Source organism: Notechis scutatus, chromosome 13 (genome assembly GCF_049901735.1).
Source record: "Notechis scutatus isolate UNSWTSFEM ecotype Mainland chromosome 13, rNotScu1.2, whole genome shotgun sequence".
Classification (NCBI taxonomy): Eukaryota; Metazoa; Chordata; class Lepidosauria; order Squamata; family Elapidae; genus Notechis; species Notechis scutatus.
The window spans coordinates 12,866,909-12,882,520 of record NC_142021.1 but is presented as its reverse complement, the minus strand read 5'-3'; the positions used below and the strand labels follow the sequence as shown (position 1 = coordinate 12,882,520).

Sequence of the window (15,612 nt, the reverse complement as noted above, 5' to 3'; positions counted from 1 at the left end):
GGATTAATTGCTTTGGGGGTGGCATTTATCTGCGGATCACCAAAATTTTCGCACGGACCACCAGTGAGGGCTGTGAGTTGGTGACCGCTGCCATAGAGGGAGGATGCACCCCCTCCCCCAAGGTGGCAGTCAGAAATGGCATCTTCCCACCAGAACAATCTCTCTTCTGCCATCAAAGCACAGAAACACTTTTCAATCCCTGCGCCAAACAAATAAAAATAAATTATTATTTTTTTAAAAAGACAAATGGAAGTTTATAAAGTAACATTCTAACTTCTTTAATGCAGTCCAATCCAATAATTATTTTCTGCTTTGAAATCACTCGGTGAACTCTCTATTTATTTGCACGGGAGGTTGGTGGTACAAAAAAACATTATCTTCTAATTGAAACTGTTAAAACTTCTGGAGGTCTTTATGCATCAACCAACCAAGGGTGCTCTCTTACCTTCTTTTAAATTTAAGCTTATTTCTCCCACCCCCAACTTTCTTTCACTTTGCATAACTATATTATCCCGTAGACTTAAAAACAATCAACTAGGCAAGGTTTTAATTATGATACATCTAAAAAAAAATAATCCTACCCTAAATGACTGCTGCTTTAAGAGCTCTCAGTATAATTGCCTTGGAAGGCATCTCAGTAGCAAATCACTACAACAGGTCCTAAAATCATAAATGTAATAATAATAATAACCATAATTATAGGAGAGAGAGAAAGAGAGAGAGAAAGAGAGAGAGAGAGAGAGAGAGAAGGGGGGAACCAATGGCCATGTGTTGAGGATCAGAAAAACAAGCCAACCACACAAGTGAGGTGTCCCTGCACAAGGTCCTCCAGGAAACCGCTGCTATGCCCTCGGGGGGATCTCGGGCAGCCTTCTGGTCAGCTTGGGATGTCTGGTGGCATCTCCTCTTGGTGGCATCTCTCTGCTTCTTGACAACTGCCCTGTCTTCTTTGAAAGGAAAACCGTGGCTGGCTTTGAGAATCTACGCCTCCCGTGAATTTTCCTTTCCAAGGAAACAGCCACGCTCCCTACCGGGTGCCACGGGGGACACGTGGCTGAGCAGAAGAGATGGCCAACGTGGGAATCCTGAGCAGAGAGAAAGGCCGAAGGGCAGAGGAGCGAGCGCTGGGCTCTTTGGCCAGCTGAAGCGGGGCATCTCCAAATTCTGGATCCAGCTTTGGGGGCATCTTTCTTGTTCACAGGGGTCTCTGCTAGCCTTCTGCTCAAGATCCCCGGCCCCCTAAACGTCCACCCTCGTGAAGGGGACTCTGCAGAGCGTTAGCGGGAACCTTGTCTCCATCCGGGGAAGGTTTTGGAAAGAAAAGAAAGAGGAGGAAGGGTGGGCACCTCAAGGGAATTTAAGTCAACCTCTCCCCACTCTAAAACTGCACCTGGCACCTCACAGCCTAGAAAATAAAAAACTGACTGCTGCTTCTTGAGAGCCGAGGCCGCCTCACTTTGCGTCTGGCCCCATCGCTTGCTGGTCGGCTTCTGGATCCACCAGAGACGAGGCAAATGCGGACTGCACGATCTGAAACCCAAAGGATTCCAGGAGAGACATGTTCTGTTGGGGGGAGAAAGGGGACCCCAAGGCGGAGGCCAAGTCCCCTAAGGGGGCCCCCAAGGAGCGGACATGAACTTTCTGTATGTGTTTGTTGAGATAGGACTTGGATCTGAAAAAGCTGCCACATTCGGGGCAGGGGTACTTCTTGTCCCCCTCTGACTCCAATTTGTTTTTGGTGACCACCATGTCACAGGAGAAGGAACCGTTGGCGTTCTGTTTCTCAGGCGTCTTGAGGTCGCTGGCGTCCGAGAGGTCTCCGTAGGAATCTGAGCTCTCAATCTGGTCCGAATGTGAGCATTTCTGGCCTTCTAGGAAGAGAAAGAAAATGGCGGTTTTCAAATCCGACAGGGGCCACCCGTCTCCCAGGGACGCCCCTCCTATTTCTTCTATCCCAGGCAGGGAGGGGGTAGTCTAGCTGAGAAGTGCGGCCGCACAGCTCTCCCTTGAGTAGCCCAAAGCATGAGCCCAGGAACTTTTGAACCTTGGCAACTTTTGAGTCTCACGAGCTTCAACACTCAGAATCCCCCAGACAGCAAGGACGGTTGGGGAATTCCGGCAGGTGAAATCCACAACTTGACAATCTTAAAGAGGGACACAGGCCACAATGGCCCCAAGGGGCTCTTAGCTAAATTGGCCCGATTCAAGTCCAGGGCAGATTCCAAACCTGGGCTAATCGCCTTTCGAGATGGCAACGTCATCAACGTGCAACAAAACGCCCAGGTTCCAATCGCTTTGCGAAAGCCTCGCCCCCTGGACTTATCCACTGCAGCTGCTGGCACCTTTATGGGCAAGGAGGGTGGGTCCACCTTGGTGTGAAAGTGCAACGGAAAACAAGGGACAGCCCCCACCCCCACTTCACAATAGAGAAGTGCAGCGTCCTGCAGGCCAAACGGTGAGGAGAAGCCGTCTGTGAGAATCTGACGGCAAGGAAAGTGGCCTGCAGACCCCAAAGGCTCAGCGGTTCCTCTGGCTGGAAGGCAGGCACACCGAGAGATGCACCCCTCCAGGCTCTGCCCACTTCTATCCAGGGTGGATTAAAAATGGGTTGTTGTTTTTTTTAAAAAATAAGGATTTTTATTTAAATTTGATTTTTTTTTTAAATCAAATTTATTTTAATAAAATGCTTTTGGAGTAAAAATCTACCTAGAGATAGTTTTCTGTTTAAGATACATTAATCATTTAGTTTATTCATCATGAAATGGAGCTTAGTTACGTAGCACGAGGCTGTATGTTTTGCAATACTGGGACTGTCAATGAGTCACAACAGCAGGTCAGAGGAGGAGATGCTGCGGGGCAGAGATGACAGTTGCCCTTTAAAAATTATTATTTAAATCAGGGGTATCCAACCTTGGCAACTTTTAAGACTTGTGGACTTCAACTCCCAGAATTCCTCAGCCAGCTTTGCTGGCTGAGGAATTCTGGGAGTTGAAGTCCACAAGTCTTAAAGTTGCCAAGGTTGGACACCCCTGATTTAAATCGAATTGATTTGAATCCAGCCTTTTTACTAGCGATTTAAATCAACTTGATTTAAATCCAGCCCACCCTGACCCACTCTCCCATCTCTGTAACCCGTAAAATAGGCAACGGCCCTTCCTGCTTCTAACTGCCTCCCAAGTTGGGCTCCCCCCACTCAGCCGTTTGGGCTCAGGGTTTTTTTCCCTCTGTTTGGGATCCCAGCCACCGTTTTCATAGGTGGGATGGATCAGGCCGTGCAGTGAAGCCTCCTGAAGTCCATTTCTTCGGGTACGGCATGGGACGTGTGAACGCAGCAGTGTCTGTCTTGTGTGAACAGTGGCTTTTGGGGTTTGCCACTTGGAAGGAGCAGGGCCCAACTGGGAAGCGGCTACCCTGCGTTGCCATGCCCCACACATGGGGGAGGGAGGGGGGCAGAGGGCGGGGGCCCCTGCAAGTCTGGCCCCAGCAGGCCTGAGCTGTCCTGGGAGCACATTTTTTGCACCCCGAGGAAAAACACCACACCCGAACGGAAGCTCGCAACACGATCGATCAAGTCCCGTTTTTGGCTTGAACCAGAAAGCAACCTCAAAACCGGTGGGGCCGATGGGCAGCGATGCCATGGCGGCCACAGGTGACTTAGAGCCCTGCTCTACAGGGGGGCATGGGGAGGCAGCTGAGGCGGCACAGAAGAGGACAAGGAGTGGAGAAGAACGCCCCTCTAGCAACAATTTCTAATTTCCTTTCCTCAGCAAGCAAAAACCAGGTTCCCCCCCCCCAATAAACCCACAGAAAGGGCTCGATTCAAGCACGACAAAGGGGTGGGGGGTGAGGAAGGGCCACTCTCCCCCTAGGAACAGAAGCCTGGAAACTCTGGTGGTGGCCACTCCCAGCACCACGCAACGGCCTTCTCGGGCTTCAGGAGCCAGGACCCTGGGCCCACTCCCCCTGGGCACAAGGCTGCCTTTGACTGCAGGGCCTGCAGCCTCCCTGCCCACCCGCATGAGGTCAACCGGAGCCCCCACCGCTTCCCCGACACCCAGGGCTGAACACCCGTCTGGGGGCCACCAAGCAGTCCTCCCCGTGAGCAGCCTGCCCACCCCGGCCTTCTGCCCCGAGGGCTCCCGGGTTTCCCTGCCCGATCGGAGGGAGAGGAGGGAGAATCGAGCCCCTCTCCCCCATCCAGGGGCAGCCAGAGCTTCCTTGGCTGCAGCACTGATGTGGACACCAAGAGGTCAGCCGGAGGCCGTGGAGGCTCCAGGGGACCTATGCAGAAAATGCACTTTCTCCAGGAGGTCCTGGGCCGCCAGGCTGGGATAGGGGCGGGAGTGGTGGGGGGTGGACACCCTTGTCGGGAAAATGGTGAGGAAAACGCTCGTTTGAGGGTCAGGAGGACCTCACCGGAACACATGCTTCAAAACTGCTCTCCCATGCAACGAACACTGAACACAATGGAGCACAATGCTAGAGGGGCCAGGGATGCCCTGGGTGGAAGAGGGAAGAGCTGATCTGTGTCTCTTCAGCATGACAGGGAGGGCAGGAACCGTCCCCCCCTCCCCCCTCCCGAGACAGCAGAATCCCAGCGGGGGCCTCCCTTCCCAGAGCCGGTGGGTGCCCTGGACGGCCTGGGCACAGCCATCCCTTGCTCCCTAAGTCCTTCGCTCGGTCCTGTCCTCGGCCACGGGACGGGCCCCTGGCCGCCCATTTGCCGCCGCCCCCACCAGAGTCCTACGCCGAGATCGGGGGAGGGGTCGCTTGCCTTTGATGCCATAGGTCCTGACGCTGTGGAACGCCGCTCCCCCATTCGGAATGGGCTCCGGGTGCCTGGAGACCTGGGGAAGGGGAACACCGTGGTGGGTTTTAACATGGACCTTTAAGTAGGAGGCAGAGGAGAAACCTAAACAAGACAAAAGGAGATGAGATCCTGCCACCAGCACCGACGCGCCTCTGCCTGTCCACCCTCGGACCTCTCTGGCCGCTCCCAGGACTGGCGCGGCGGGTCTCGGAAGAGGCAGCAGCCTGCAGAGGGTGCCTCTCCTTTGTGCCCCTCCGTTGCGGGGAAACTGCCCAGGAAGGATGGAGCCAACAAAGGAGAATATTCGTAGCTCCGGGCTGGAATGAGGATCCTTGGTGCTTTCTGGGCTTGGTTGTTTCCCTGCAGACCATTGTATGACCCAACTGTCAACTCATAAAACATTTTGTATGCATGTTTTATAGTTGACAAAGAAAGAAGGGGGGGCAGGGAGTTCCAAAGAGCAGGCAGCAGTGTGGAATCGAAAGTACATTCCATTCATATTTTCTTTAAACACTGATTAGATGACTGAAGCTTCTGCCACGCAAAAATCTAATTGGAGAGCATGGTTGACGACTCTTGGCTATGGATGTGTTTCATTGGATGATACACCCAGAGGGGTGGGGGGTGGGGAAGCAGGATCAAGGGTGACAGTGAATTACGTGTCTCAGAGTTGGCTACGCCCAGGCAAATGCCAGACGTAGAATGTTACCTTCAAGGAAAACTTTTTTAGTTTTGGGAGTGTGGCTCGAGGCTCATGATTTAATTGGAGTAACTGCCGGAATCCTGACACCAACTAGGTAACACCATCCAGGTTAGCACTAGCACTGATGGTGTTACTTTCATTACGACTTATGATCACAAGGGAGCCCAAAATTTCCATAGCTAAGCAAAGCAGCTGTTAAGTGAGTTTTGCCTGATTTTACCATCGTTTTTGCCCCAGTTGTTGTTAAGCAAGTCGCTGCAAGGAAACAGCCAAGCTCAGGGAGATGAGGGGAAGCTTCCAGGCCCAGCGGATGCTGCAGCGAGACACGGCAGGACTTTTGGAATCCATTCATGGCCCGTGTCCCTTCCAGAAAAATCGCACACCAGGAATACCTTTGCGCACTCAAGTCTGCTCTGCTCTGGGAGGAACCTAATAGCTGTCTGGTTGGCTGTCCGGAACAGGCCGAAGTGAGAAACTTTGTCTGAACACATCAAGACCAAGGAGAAGGGAGGTCTGCTAACTTGAGCACCACCAGGCAGAACAGGAGAACCTTTCCAGAACTCCCCACCAGCAAAGCTGCCACTCCTGAGGCACCAGGAGTCTCAGGTGAGGCCTGGCAGGGATGAGACCTGGAAGACTCTGCGGAGGACACGAACCCTCCTTCTCCACATGGCTGTTGGTCGAACCCCCCAGGAAGAGCCAGGTGGCCTTTGAAAACAGAAGCCTCTCTCTCCTGCTGACCTCCTGAGCTCAGCAGGGTCTCTGAGGACGTCTTGCTCGCATTTCCTGCCCTTCCAGGGAGTCTCTTCTCTAGGCCAGCACCTGAGACCCTTAAGTAGAGGGACAAGACACAGGTCCTCCCACCCCTTGAAGCCCTATTTCTCAACCTTGGTAACCTCCTCAACTTTGGCAGCTTTAAGATGGGTGGACTTCAATTCCCAGAATTCCCCAGCCAGCAAAGCCAAACCCTAAACCAGGCGTCCCCAAACTGGGCGGTTTTAAGACTTGTGGACTTCAACTCCCAGAATTCTCCAGCCAGCATAGTTGAAGTTGAAGTCCACAAGTCTTAAAGTCGCCCAGTTTGGAGACCTCTCCCCTAAGGCAAGAAGCTCAAGACATGCCATTCTCATGTCTTCATGTTTAAATTTTTCGTTAGTGGAGAAAACCAGGCCTAGCCCTACATTTAGAAGACCAAGAAGAAAAAAGAGAGTTCCTCTTGTTTTGCTAAGAGAGAAAACCACCTAATGTTACTTTGGATAGAGTGACTGTTGTAAAATTTTCGAGGCACCAGAAACCTCCAAACCAGCCCCAGAGCTTCCAGGTTAAATCAGAGAGTGTTTCTACCCTGATTTCTGGCTCTGAAAAGCTGGGGTTGCCCAGGAAGTCTCCAGGCGGCCGCAGTTTCAGGGGCGTAGGACGGAATAGGTCTGCCAAGGCTCCCCTTGGCTGGGACGATTACACAAACTCTGGGTTGGGCTGGATCCTCTTGAGAAACTGACTTGGAATTTACCTTCACAGGCAGTACGGCCACAACGGCCGTTCCATTGCTAAGCGAAGTGGTTGTTTTACGACTATCCTTGCCAGTTACTAAGCGAATCACTGCAGTTGTTAAGTGAATCTAACTTCTCCCATTGACTTTGCTTGTTGGAAGCCGGCCAGGAAGGATAGTGTCATGCCCCTGTGGGAATCTGATTCTGAGGGGAGGTCGAGCAGCTGACAGGGAGTGGGAGTGTGGCTGGGGAGGAAACTGGAGAAGGGCAAAGTCCAGCTGGGCTGAGCAGGGGAGAGGTAGAGCAAGGAAGAAGGAATTCAGAAGAAGATCCAGGCCCACCCCCTCTTCATCCTAGGGCATGCAGGGAGGAACGGAGAAGGGAGCAACATGAGTTGAGTGGCTTACGGGGGAGGAAAGGGCCCTGATTTCCTTCATTAGCTGCAGCTGGGAAAACAGGATTTAAAAAGAGTGTTTGCTCACAGCACCTTGCTGGAAGCAAAGTCTGAATTATCTTGGTTTGTCAAGTCTTATCTGGGTTCTGGCCTCCTCCCAACTGTGTGTGTTTCATTATATTTGGAAGTCTGCAATTCCTTATCCTGCCCTGCCTTGTTAATTGCTGCAGGTGGTTGGTGGTTTTTATTTATTTTATTTTTTTATTTATAATTTATATGTACTTTGGGTTCTGACTGAATTTCTTCCCTTTAAAAACTATTCTTGGGAGAGTTTTTTTTTCTCCAGCTGATGATCACTGGACATTGGGGACCAAGTTGGAGGAATTAAAGGGACTTTACCTACTTTTAGGACTTTGTTGCTTTTGTGCCACGCCCCTTTGGGTCATCACAGATACAGTGCAGCTGTCATAAGTGAATGCAAGTTGCCAAGCAACTGAATCTTGACCACGTGACCCCTGGGGCCACTGCAGGGGTCCTAAGTGTGAAATCCAGGCACAAGTGACTTTTTTCAGGGGCAGCATATAAGTTCGAACAGTCACTAAACCAATCGTAGCAAGTTGAGGATTAGCTGGACTTTGAAGGCGACATAGAAAAATGGTGCTAAAGAGATGCCAGCCGAAAGAGGATCGCAGCAGAGGAAAATGGGGAGGGGGCGTCAGTCAGCTCAGTGCTGGTAAGTAAAACAGCTGAGATGTGGCAATCCGTTCTACTGAGCCGCGCCTATCAGCTGAGCTACAAACAAAGGAAATATAGGACAGGAAAGGTGGGGGCCGACTGCTGACCTGCACAACCAGATCACTAGAACCGGTACGAACTGGCAGCGTATCACCACTGATTTGGGCCCATGGAGACTCCGGATTATCCCTGTGGCCTGTTCGATAAGGGTGCCAGGTGAAGGCCATGAATGTGGAAACTGGGCAAGAGTCCCACCCTTAGAAAGAGGTGGAGCAATTCAGACAGGAGTGAAATGGCTTCGGAATGAAGGTGGGAGAGAGGCAAGCAGGGCTTCCTAGCAGAACATCTGCAGCCGTGGACGTTATCCGTGGAGAAGTGTGAATACACGAAGGAGGTTGGCCTATGGAGCAAGCCGTATCTTGCCTCAAGGGCCCGTGAAGGCTACGTCTGGGCTTGACAACCGGAAGGAGGCTGTCCTATGCCGGGGCTCTTCAACCTTGGCAACTTTTTAAAGTTTGTGGTTTTCAACTCCCAGAATTCCCCAGCCAGCTATGCTGGCTGGGGAATTCTGGGAGTTGAAGTCCACAAGTCTTAAAAGTTCCTGAGGTTGGAGATCCCTCCTGCCCTATATGCTGGAATGGTGCGTGTATGTATCAAGATGTATTTTGTGTGTGTATGGATCAAGATGGAATGGATCAATGACAGGGAAGTGTTTTTGGCTGTTGAAAGGGGGAAAGAGATATAAACTGGAGAACCCGGTCACCAATCATGTGTCCCACTCTCCTTTTAAAGCAACCTCGGTTGCCCTCTCAGAGAACTGCAGTTCCGTCGCCTAACCTGGTTTCCTTCCACGTTACTCCTTAAGGTCAACAGCAGCAGGATTAAGCTTTAACCTTGGCTTGCAAACCAGCAAGCTCAAAGAGGTGAAGCCACGATGCAAAAGTGCTGTTGCTACGGAGGGAAGGGGAGAATTGTGTGAAGCTCCAAGGAGAAAGATAAGACAGAGGTTGGGAGGCCCACAGCCTTGTCCTGCTTAAGTGGGCCAGGTAAGGTTTGCCCCGGTCTGGGAGAATGGCCCGTCTTCCAACCGACTCACGTCAAGGGCCTCCTGGTAGGAAGGTCAAGAGGAACACACCAGCCCTACCAGCCGCCTCTGGAACTTTGGGGTCCTCTTGGAGAATTCAGGTTCCCGTGTCTATAGAGGGAGACCTGGACTCCATGGCACAAAATGGCACAAGGCCTTCATTCTCTCTACCAGGAGCCTAAGACTGATGCCGAGTGGCTCCATGCGGGGCATGGCTTCTGCTCTTGAGTGTTCATTCAGCAACGTATGGGAGTTGTTGGAGACGAGATGGGTGGCAAAATAAATTTCATAAGTAAATAAATAGAATAAGATGCTTGGACGTGAGGAAGTTTGTTGTTTAAAGGGTGACTCTGAAATAGCACGTGATCACGTGGAAAAGGCTTTGGATTATGGGACAAGGAGCTGAAGGTTGTTTGTAGAAGGGACAAAGATGTTTGAGTGTAAGCATAAAGACAATGCTTTGCAAATGGTTCAACAAATGTGCAAGGAGTAAGACTAGAACGGGAGTAAAATCAGAGGCGGATTGTCTTCAAGAAATGAATGTTTGCCCCCCCAAAAACCCACCCCCAAATGGAAGCAAATAACGAGTAGTGGGTTGATCAGATTTAGGTGGCCTGTCTGAAGATGCATAAAAAGGAAACGGAACATTCTGGGTTTCTAAAGACTTTGCATTCTGGAGAAAGAAGAGAAGATCAGCCCGGAACGAAGGAACGGCTCCTGACTGAAGGTCAGAACCGAAGTTGGGCCCAATGGAGAGAGAGCAGCTGCCAAGTGGGAATGAACGAGGGACCGAGGCAGCCGTGGCAGTTGCAGAGGAGGACTTCCTGAGAGGGGGCAGGGGTTGCTGTGTGCAGGGACCCCCTTTTGCCCCCACAGCCTGCTGGGACCACCTTATCCTCGGGGGGCAGCTGGAAGAAGCTTTAAAGCCCCCCCCCCATGAGGAGAAAGGCACCTGTCCCTGCTGCAGCAGCCCTCCTTCCTATCTAAGACCACACCTAGAATCCTGCGTCCAGTTTTGGTCTCCACACTATTAAAAAGAGGTTGAGACTCTAGAAAGAGTGCAGAGAAGAGCAACCAGGAGGATGAGGGGACTGGAGGATGAAACATATGAAGAACGGCTACAGGAACCGGGCCTGGCGAGTCTAGGGAAGAGAAGGACCAGGGGAGGCCGGAGAGCAGTCTTCCAATATTTGTGGGGCTGCCACAGAGAGGAGGAAGGGCTCAAGCTGTTCTACAAGGCACCTGAAGGCCAGACAAGGAATAATAATGGATGGGAACTGAACAAGGAGAGATTCAACCTGGAAATAAGGAGGAATTTTCTGACAGTGAGAACCATCAACCGATGGAACAGAAGTTGCCTTCAGAAGTTGTGGGAGCTTCATCCCTGGAAGCTTTCAAGAAGAGACTGGACTGCCATTGGTCAGATATGACGTAGGTCTGCTGGGCAGGGGGTTGGACTACAAGGTCCCTTCCAACTCTGTTAATCTGTGTCTATCCTTCTGGGGTCCTTGCACGTCTCTCTCTCTCTCTCTCTCAGCAGCTCCAGCACCAGAGGCTGTTTTATCTCAATTAAGGGGGGACAGTCCTGGAGGTGTGTGTGTGTGCTGGCACAGCCCTCCTCGCGGGCAAAGTGCAGTGCCAGGCTGAAGTGACCTTCTCTGTGAGCTGCCAGCGTCAGCCAAGCCCCATATGCAGGTTGGGAACCAGAAGCAGGAACTCGGTGACCTTCAGTAGCCCTCCGGCTGAAACGTCGAACAGCAGCTGGAGGAAGCTGGACTGGGGACTTGGCATTCTTTGGACTGGTCCAGTCCCAACCGAGTGGCAGGGGATGCCAACCCCTCTGCGTGGGTCCTGGGAGAGGCACAGCAGAGGGAAATAGGGGGTGACCAGGGGTGCAACGCCTAGAGTAGAGCTGGAGTCCAAGGAGGACCGAAGGCCTGGAGTTGCGGTGCAGAAGGAGCCCTGTTCCTCAACCTAAGTGACTCTGCAGGGTCCCTTGGGGTGTTTGGCCCATAGGAGGGGGGCCAAGCTGGTAGGGCAGTCAAGGGGGCACCCAGAAGAACAAGCCTCAACCTTCCTCAACCAGAAAACCAGAGGGGCAAGAGGCTGGGCAGATCGAAAGCGACCGATGCGTGCTGTCTGGATGTCCACCAAGCAACCTACCCTGCCTCCCTGTCTCCAGGCAGCTTTTCCCACCCCGTTTCAGCTGCCGTTTCCTCCCTTCTCAGCTTCAGCCCCAGGTGGGCGTCCTCCCTTCTCTCCAGGTGGGCTTCCATCCTGCTGCCTGCAAGTTAACCTCAAATACTGGACAGTCATGAGCAAACAACAATGCATCCAACCAGGAGGTGCCTCTTAAGTCAAGGGATGCCCAGCCTCACTCAGAGCAGTGGCTCTCGGCCCCGGGGCTGAATGCCCCCTCAGCCCCCCAAATTACACCTAGGAAGCTCTTGCTGAGATCCCCTGCAATTTCAGACTAGGAACCTGTGTCCTCTGCCACAGGGTTGTCTCCAAAGTTTGCAACTGTAAGGCTCCGTGGACCCCCAACTCTCAGAATTCCCCAGCATCTGCTCTACAATACGGTGTGGCCTCCTCTGCTCTTTTTTTGTACAATGCTGTCCTTCTCCTTCTCTGGCATGTTTCCTCAGAAGGCTAAAACTTTCCCCGGTTCCTTCATTTTTCCCTTTGTGCTTTTAGCACCACCACCACCCCCCCACTCATTTCCCCTGGTTCTTCCGCTGCAACCCTCTCCGCTTCCATGCAGGGTCGTCTCTGACAGGCAACCCTCCAGCCTCTGTCTAGAAGAAGACCCGCCGTGTGGAGAACTCGCCGCTTGATCCGTTCCACTGGCTGACCGTTTGCACACTTAGGAAGAGTCTCTCAGTGTCTAACTTGAACCTCCTTCCTTGTAGTTTTAACAAACTGGTTCTGGTCTTACCTGCTGGGACAAAAACATGCACTCCCTCCTCTAAGTCAGAGGTCTCCATGGAGGGACCCCTGCTCTAAGTGACAAGCCTTCAGATATTGACTTTCAAGAACAGATTGAACTGCCATCTGTCAGAAATGGTGTAGGGGGGGTTGGACTAGATGACCTACAAGGTCCCTTCCAACTCTGATTATCTGTTATTTGTGATTTCCAGACCTTCCCTCATCTTGGTAGCCTCCCTTTGAACTGGATCCAATTTGCCAGTGCCCTTTTTCAATCGTGGTGACCAGAACTGGAACACACCTCTTCAAGTGGGATCTGGGTCGAAGAGAGCAATTAGGTCCCACGACCTTGACTCTATGCTCCTATTGACGCATCCCACGTGCTTCTTCTTTTTTTTAGAATCTGCATAGCACTGCTGGATCATGTTAGACCCTAGAATGCCCTTTTTGTATTGTTCTCTTTAATCCCTTTCATCCATGGAGGGGTACGGTGGCCTAGTGGTGGAGCTCTCGCCTCAGGAGGCTGTGAGTTCGATCCTAGGTAGAGGCAGACATTTCTCTCTCTGGGCACACTAGAATATTTTTGTCTGCTGGACAAAAAACTCCGCACTGGTGACAGGAAGGGCATCCGGCCAGTAAAACACTCTGCTAGCTCCTTTCAGTTGACCAGACTCCACCCTACAAGGGATTACAGGGTTATTAAAAGAAAAGAAGATGAATCCCTTTTAGCCATCCTTCCCGTCCTTCTGTGTTATCTGCAAACTTTGCAACTTTCCCTTCAACTCTCCCAATCCAGGTCTTAGATAAATGTTGAGCAGCACAGGGCCTGGGAAGTCCACTCCAAGTGTCCCTCACCTGAAGGGGATCCATTAAGTATGGTGGTCTATCTCATAGTAGTATGGTCCAACTCACACACTGCCGTTTTATTATGGAGAAAATTATGAGAGACTTCCTGACTGATTTGCTAATCTCCTGGTATACTAGGTCTAGAGCAGTGATCCCCAACCTTTTTTATGCCGCGGCCCGGTACCGGCATCAGCTGGGCGCCGCGGCCCGGTACTGGCATCAGCTGGGCACCGCCATCTTTTGATGAAAGGCCCGTGGCTTTCTACCGGCTCACGGGCTGCGCCGCCATCTTTTTGATGAAAAAGTGCTTCCGTGAGCTTCCGAAAGTCAGAGCCGCCATCTTGATGAAAGTGCTCCGGTGAGCTTTCTACCGGAAAAGCTCACCGGAAGCACTTTTCATCAAAAAGATGGCGGCGCCCAGCAACCAGTGGCCCGGTAGGACTTGTTCCGCGGACCGGTACCGGTCCGTGGACCGGTGGTTGGGGACCCCTGGTCTAGAGCACTGGTTCCCAAAGGGGGCGGTGGGATGCCTGGGGGCGCTAAGAGGCAAGGGGCCGGCAGGGGGTGTTCGAGGCGCCGGCCCTGCAGGCTCACCCATTTACGGTTGCACCGCACCAGAGCCAGTGCCTTGAATGTGGCAGCACGTTGGGAAAAGCCACCGCCACTGCTTTCCCAAAGGGCTACCGCTGTCGCATTGTCTGTCTGCCTTCCGTCCGTCCATCCATCCAAAAGGTCTGTCTGTCTGCCTGCCTGCCTTTCTGTCTATCTACCTACCTTCCTATCTACCAATATAGATCTATCTATCTACCTACCTACCTATCCATACATACATCCAAAATGTCTGTCTGTCTGTCTTCCTGCCTCCTTGCCTGCCTGCCTACCTACCTATCCATACATTCATCCAAAAGGTCTGCCTGCCTGCCTGCCTACCTACCTACCTATCTATCTACCAACAACTGGCCATTAACTGAGGACCACTTGTATTTGGTTTGCCAGTCACCTGGCCACGCCCACCCAGTCACATGACCAGCAAGCCACACCCACCCAGTCACATGACTAGCAAGCCACACCCTCAAATTAGGCCACACCCACCAAAATTTGAATCCCACCCCTGTGGGGGGTGGGGGGGCACCGAGGATGACTTTGTAGCACCAAGCGGGCAGTGGACCGAAAAAGTTTGGGAACCGCTGGTGTAGAGCATTCCCCTGATCTACTAAACTGCCGGTCCCTCTTTTCCTTGCCTGCACCACCATCCCCCAAATGCAGCCGGTTCCTCAGAGGAAGATCCTTTTGCTCCTCCGGGAGTCTAAATGACGCCTTGCCACCGATATCCCTTGCAGTCATCCATAAACCGAGCCATCTAAGAAATGAAACAGCTTTAAGCCCTGGATCGTGTCTTTTGGGGCTACGGCTGCAATCTGGCACAGGCCCACAGAGGGGAAAAAACGGGTGGGGACGAACCAGAGAGCAGAGCCAACCCCACCGCATGTTTGGAAACGTAGGTCACGGCCCTGAGGCTGCCACAGGAAAGGTTCTTCCAGGCTCAGCGAGGCTGTTCTGAGTGCCTGAGAGAGAGAAAGAGACGCCTCGCAGAGAGGAGCAGCCGTCCATGGCGGAGGGAGGACAATGCACGCTGGCTTGCCCTGCCCACCCCACCCCACCCTCCTCCGCCTTCTTGGAAATGCTGCACTCTGGGAGAAGCCCCTGGAAGAGCCCTGGGTTCCTGCCCCTTGCCCAGGACCTCCTCCTTTGAGGTGGCTCAGAGAGCAAGGCGGGGCCCTGGGGTAGCCGGTCCATGCACAGGTAGCCCCTGCTCTGTGCCCAGAGCTTAATGTTGGTGCCTGGAAGGCCTGAATGAATGTCCAGAAGCACCAGGGCTGCAGCAATGGAAGAGGGTCTGGGGGTCTTTTGTGCCTGAAAGTCAACAACAAGCTCAAGGGGAACATCCTTCTGTCGAATGAAAGAGTTGCTTTCCTCCTCCTCCTCCTCCTCCTCCTCCTCCTCCTCCTCCTCCTCCTCCTCCTCCCAGAGACATCAATCGGCTTCAGTCAAGCCACCCTCCCACCCGCTTAGCCCACCGGCTGCAGGAGACCCATTACCTCTGTTGCAGATGGTGCAGAAGTTGCTTGGTCCTTCACTGTGTTTCTTCAAATGATCCGCCATGTACGCGGCCCGCAGGTACTTCCCGCAGACTTGGCACGGAACTTTGTCTTCGTGGCAAGCCAGGTGGGAGCGCAGCCGGTCCCGGGTGGCAAAGGAAGCATTGCAGGTCTGTGGACAGCAACAAAGGGACATTAGCCAGGCAGGGGCAGAAAAGGGCGAGGTGGGGTTGCCTGACCACAGAGCCCGCAATTCCCCCTTAGCTATAGCCCCACAAGGCCACGGGTGTAATGCCCAAAACCCAAACTATAGCCCAGTTTCTGCCCCATCTGCCTAGGTGTTGTGGTTCACCGGCATCCTGTGCAGACGGGCAGCGGAATTGGATAGTGGGGAAGAACAAGGACCAGTCCGGGAGCCTGAAGAGGACTCGGACGAGGGTCCTCCATCCGATGCAGAGATGGGACCAGGACCATCTGGGAGTGGGGTGCTGCCTTTGGAGCCTCCAGAGTCTGGCATCAGCAAGGC

General features: G+C 52.7%; 1 protein-coding gene across 1 annotated transcript in view; it reads right to left on the bottom strand.

Annotated features, from left to right (window-relative positions):
- Positions 1–262: 262 nt before the first annotated feature.
- The window catches only part of PATZ1 (POZ/BTB and AT hook containing zinc finger 1), a 31,337-nt gene continuing 15,987 nt past the window's right edge, over positions 263–15,612 (bottom strand). Inside the window, 3 exon segments of the mRNA XM_087943067.1 lie at positions 263–1,871; positions 4,775–4,912; positions 15,087–15,258. Coding sequence (XP_087799193.1) covers positions 1,453–1,871; positions 4,775–4,912; positions 15,087–15,258 — 729 coding nt within the window. The 3' untranslated portion in view covers positions 263–1,452.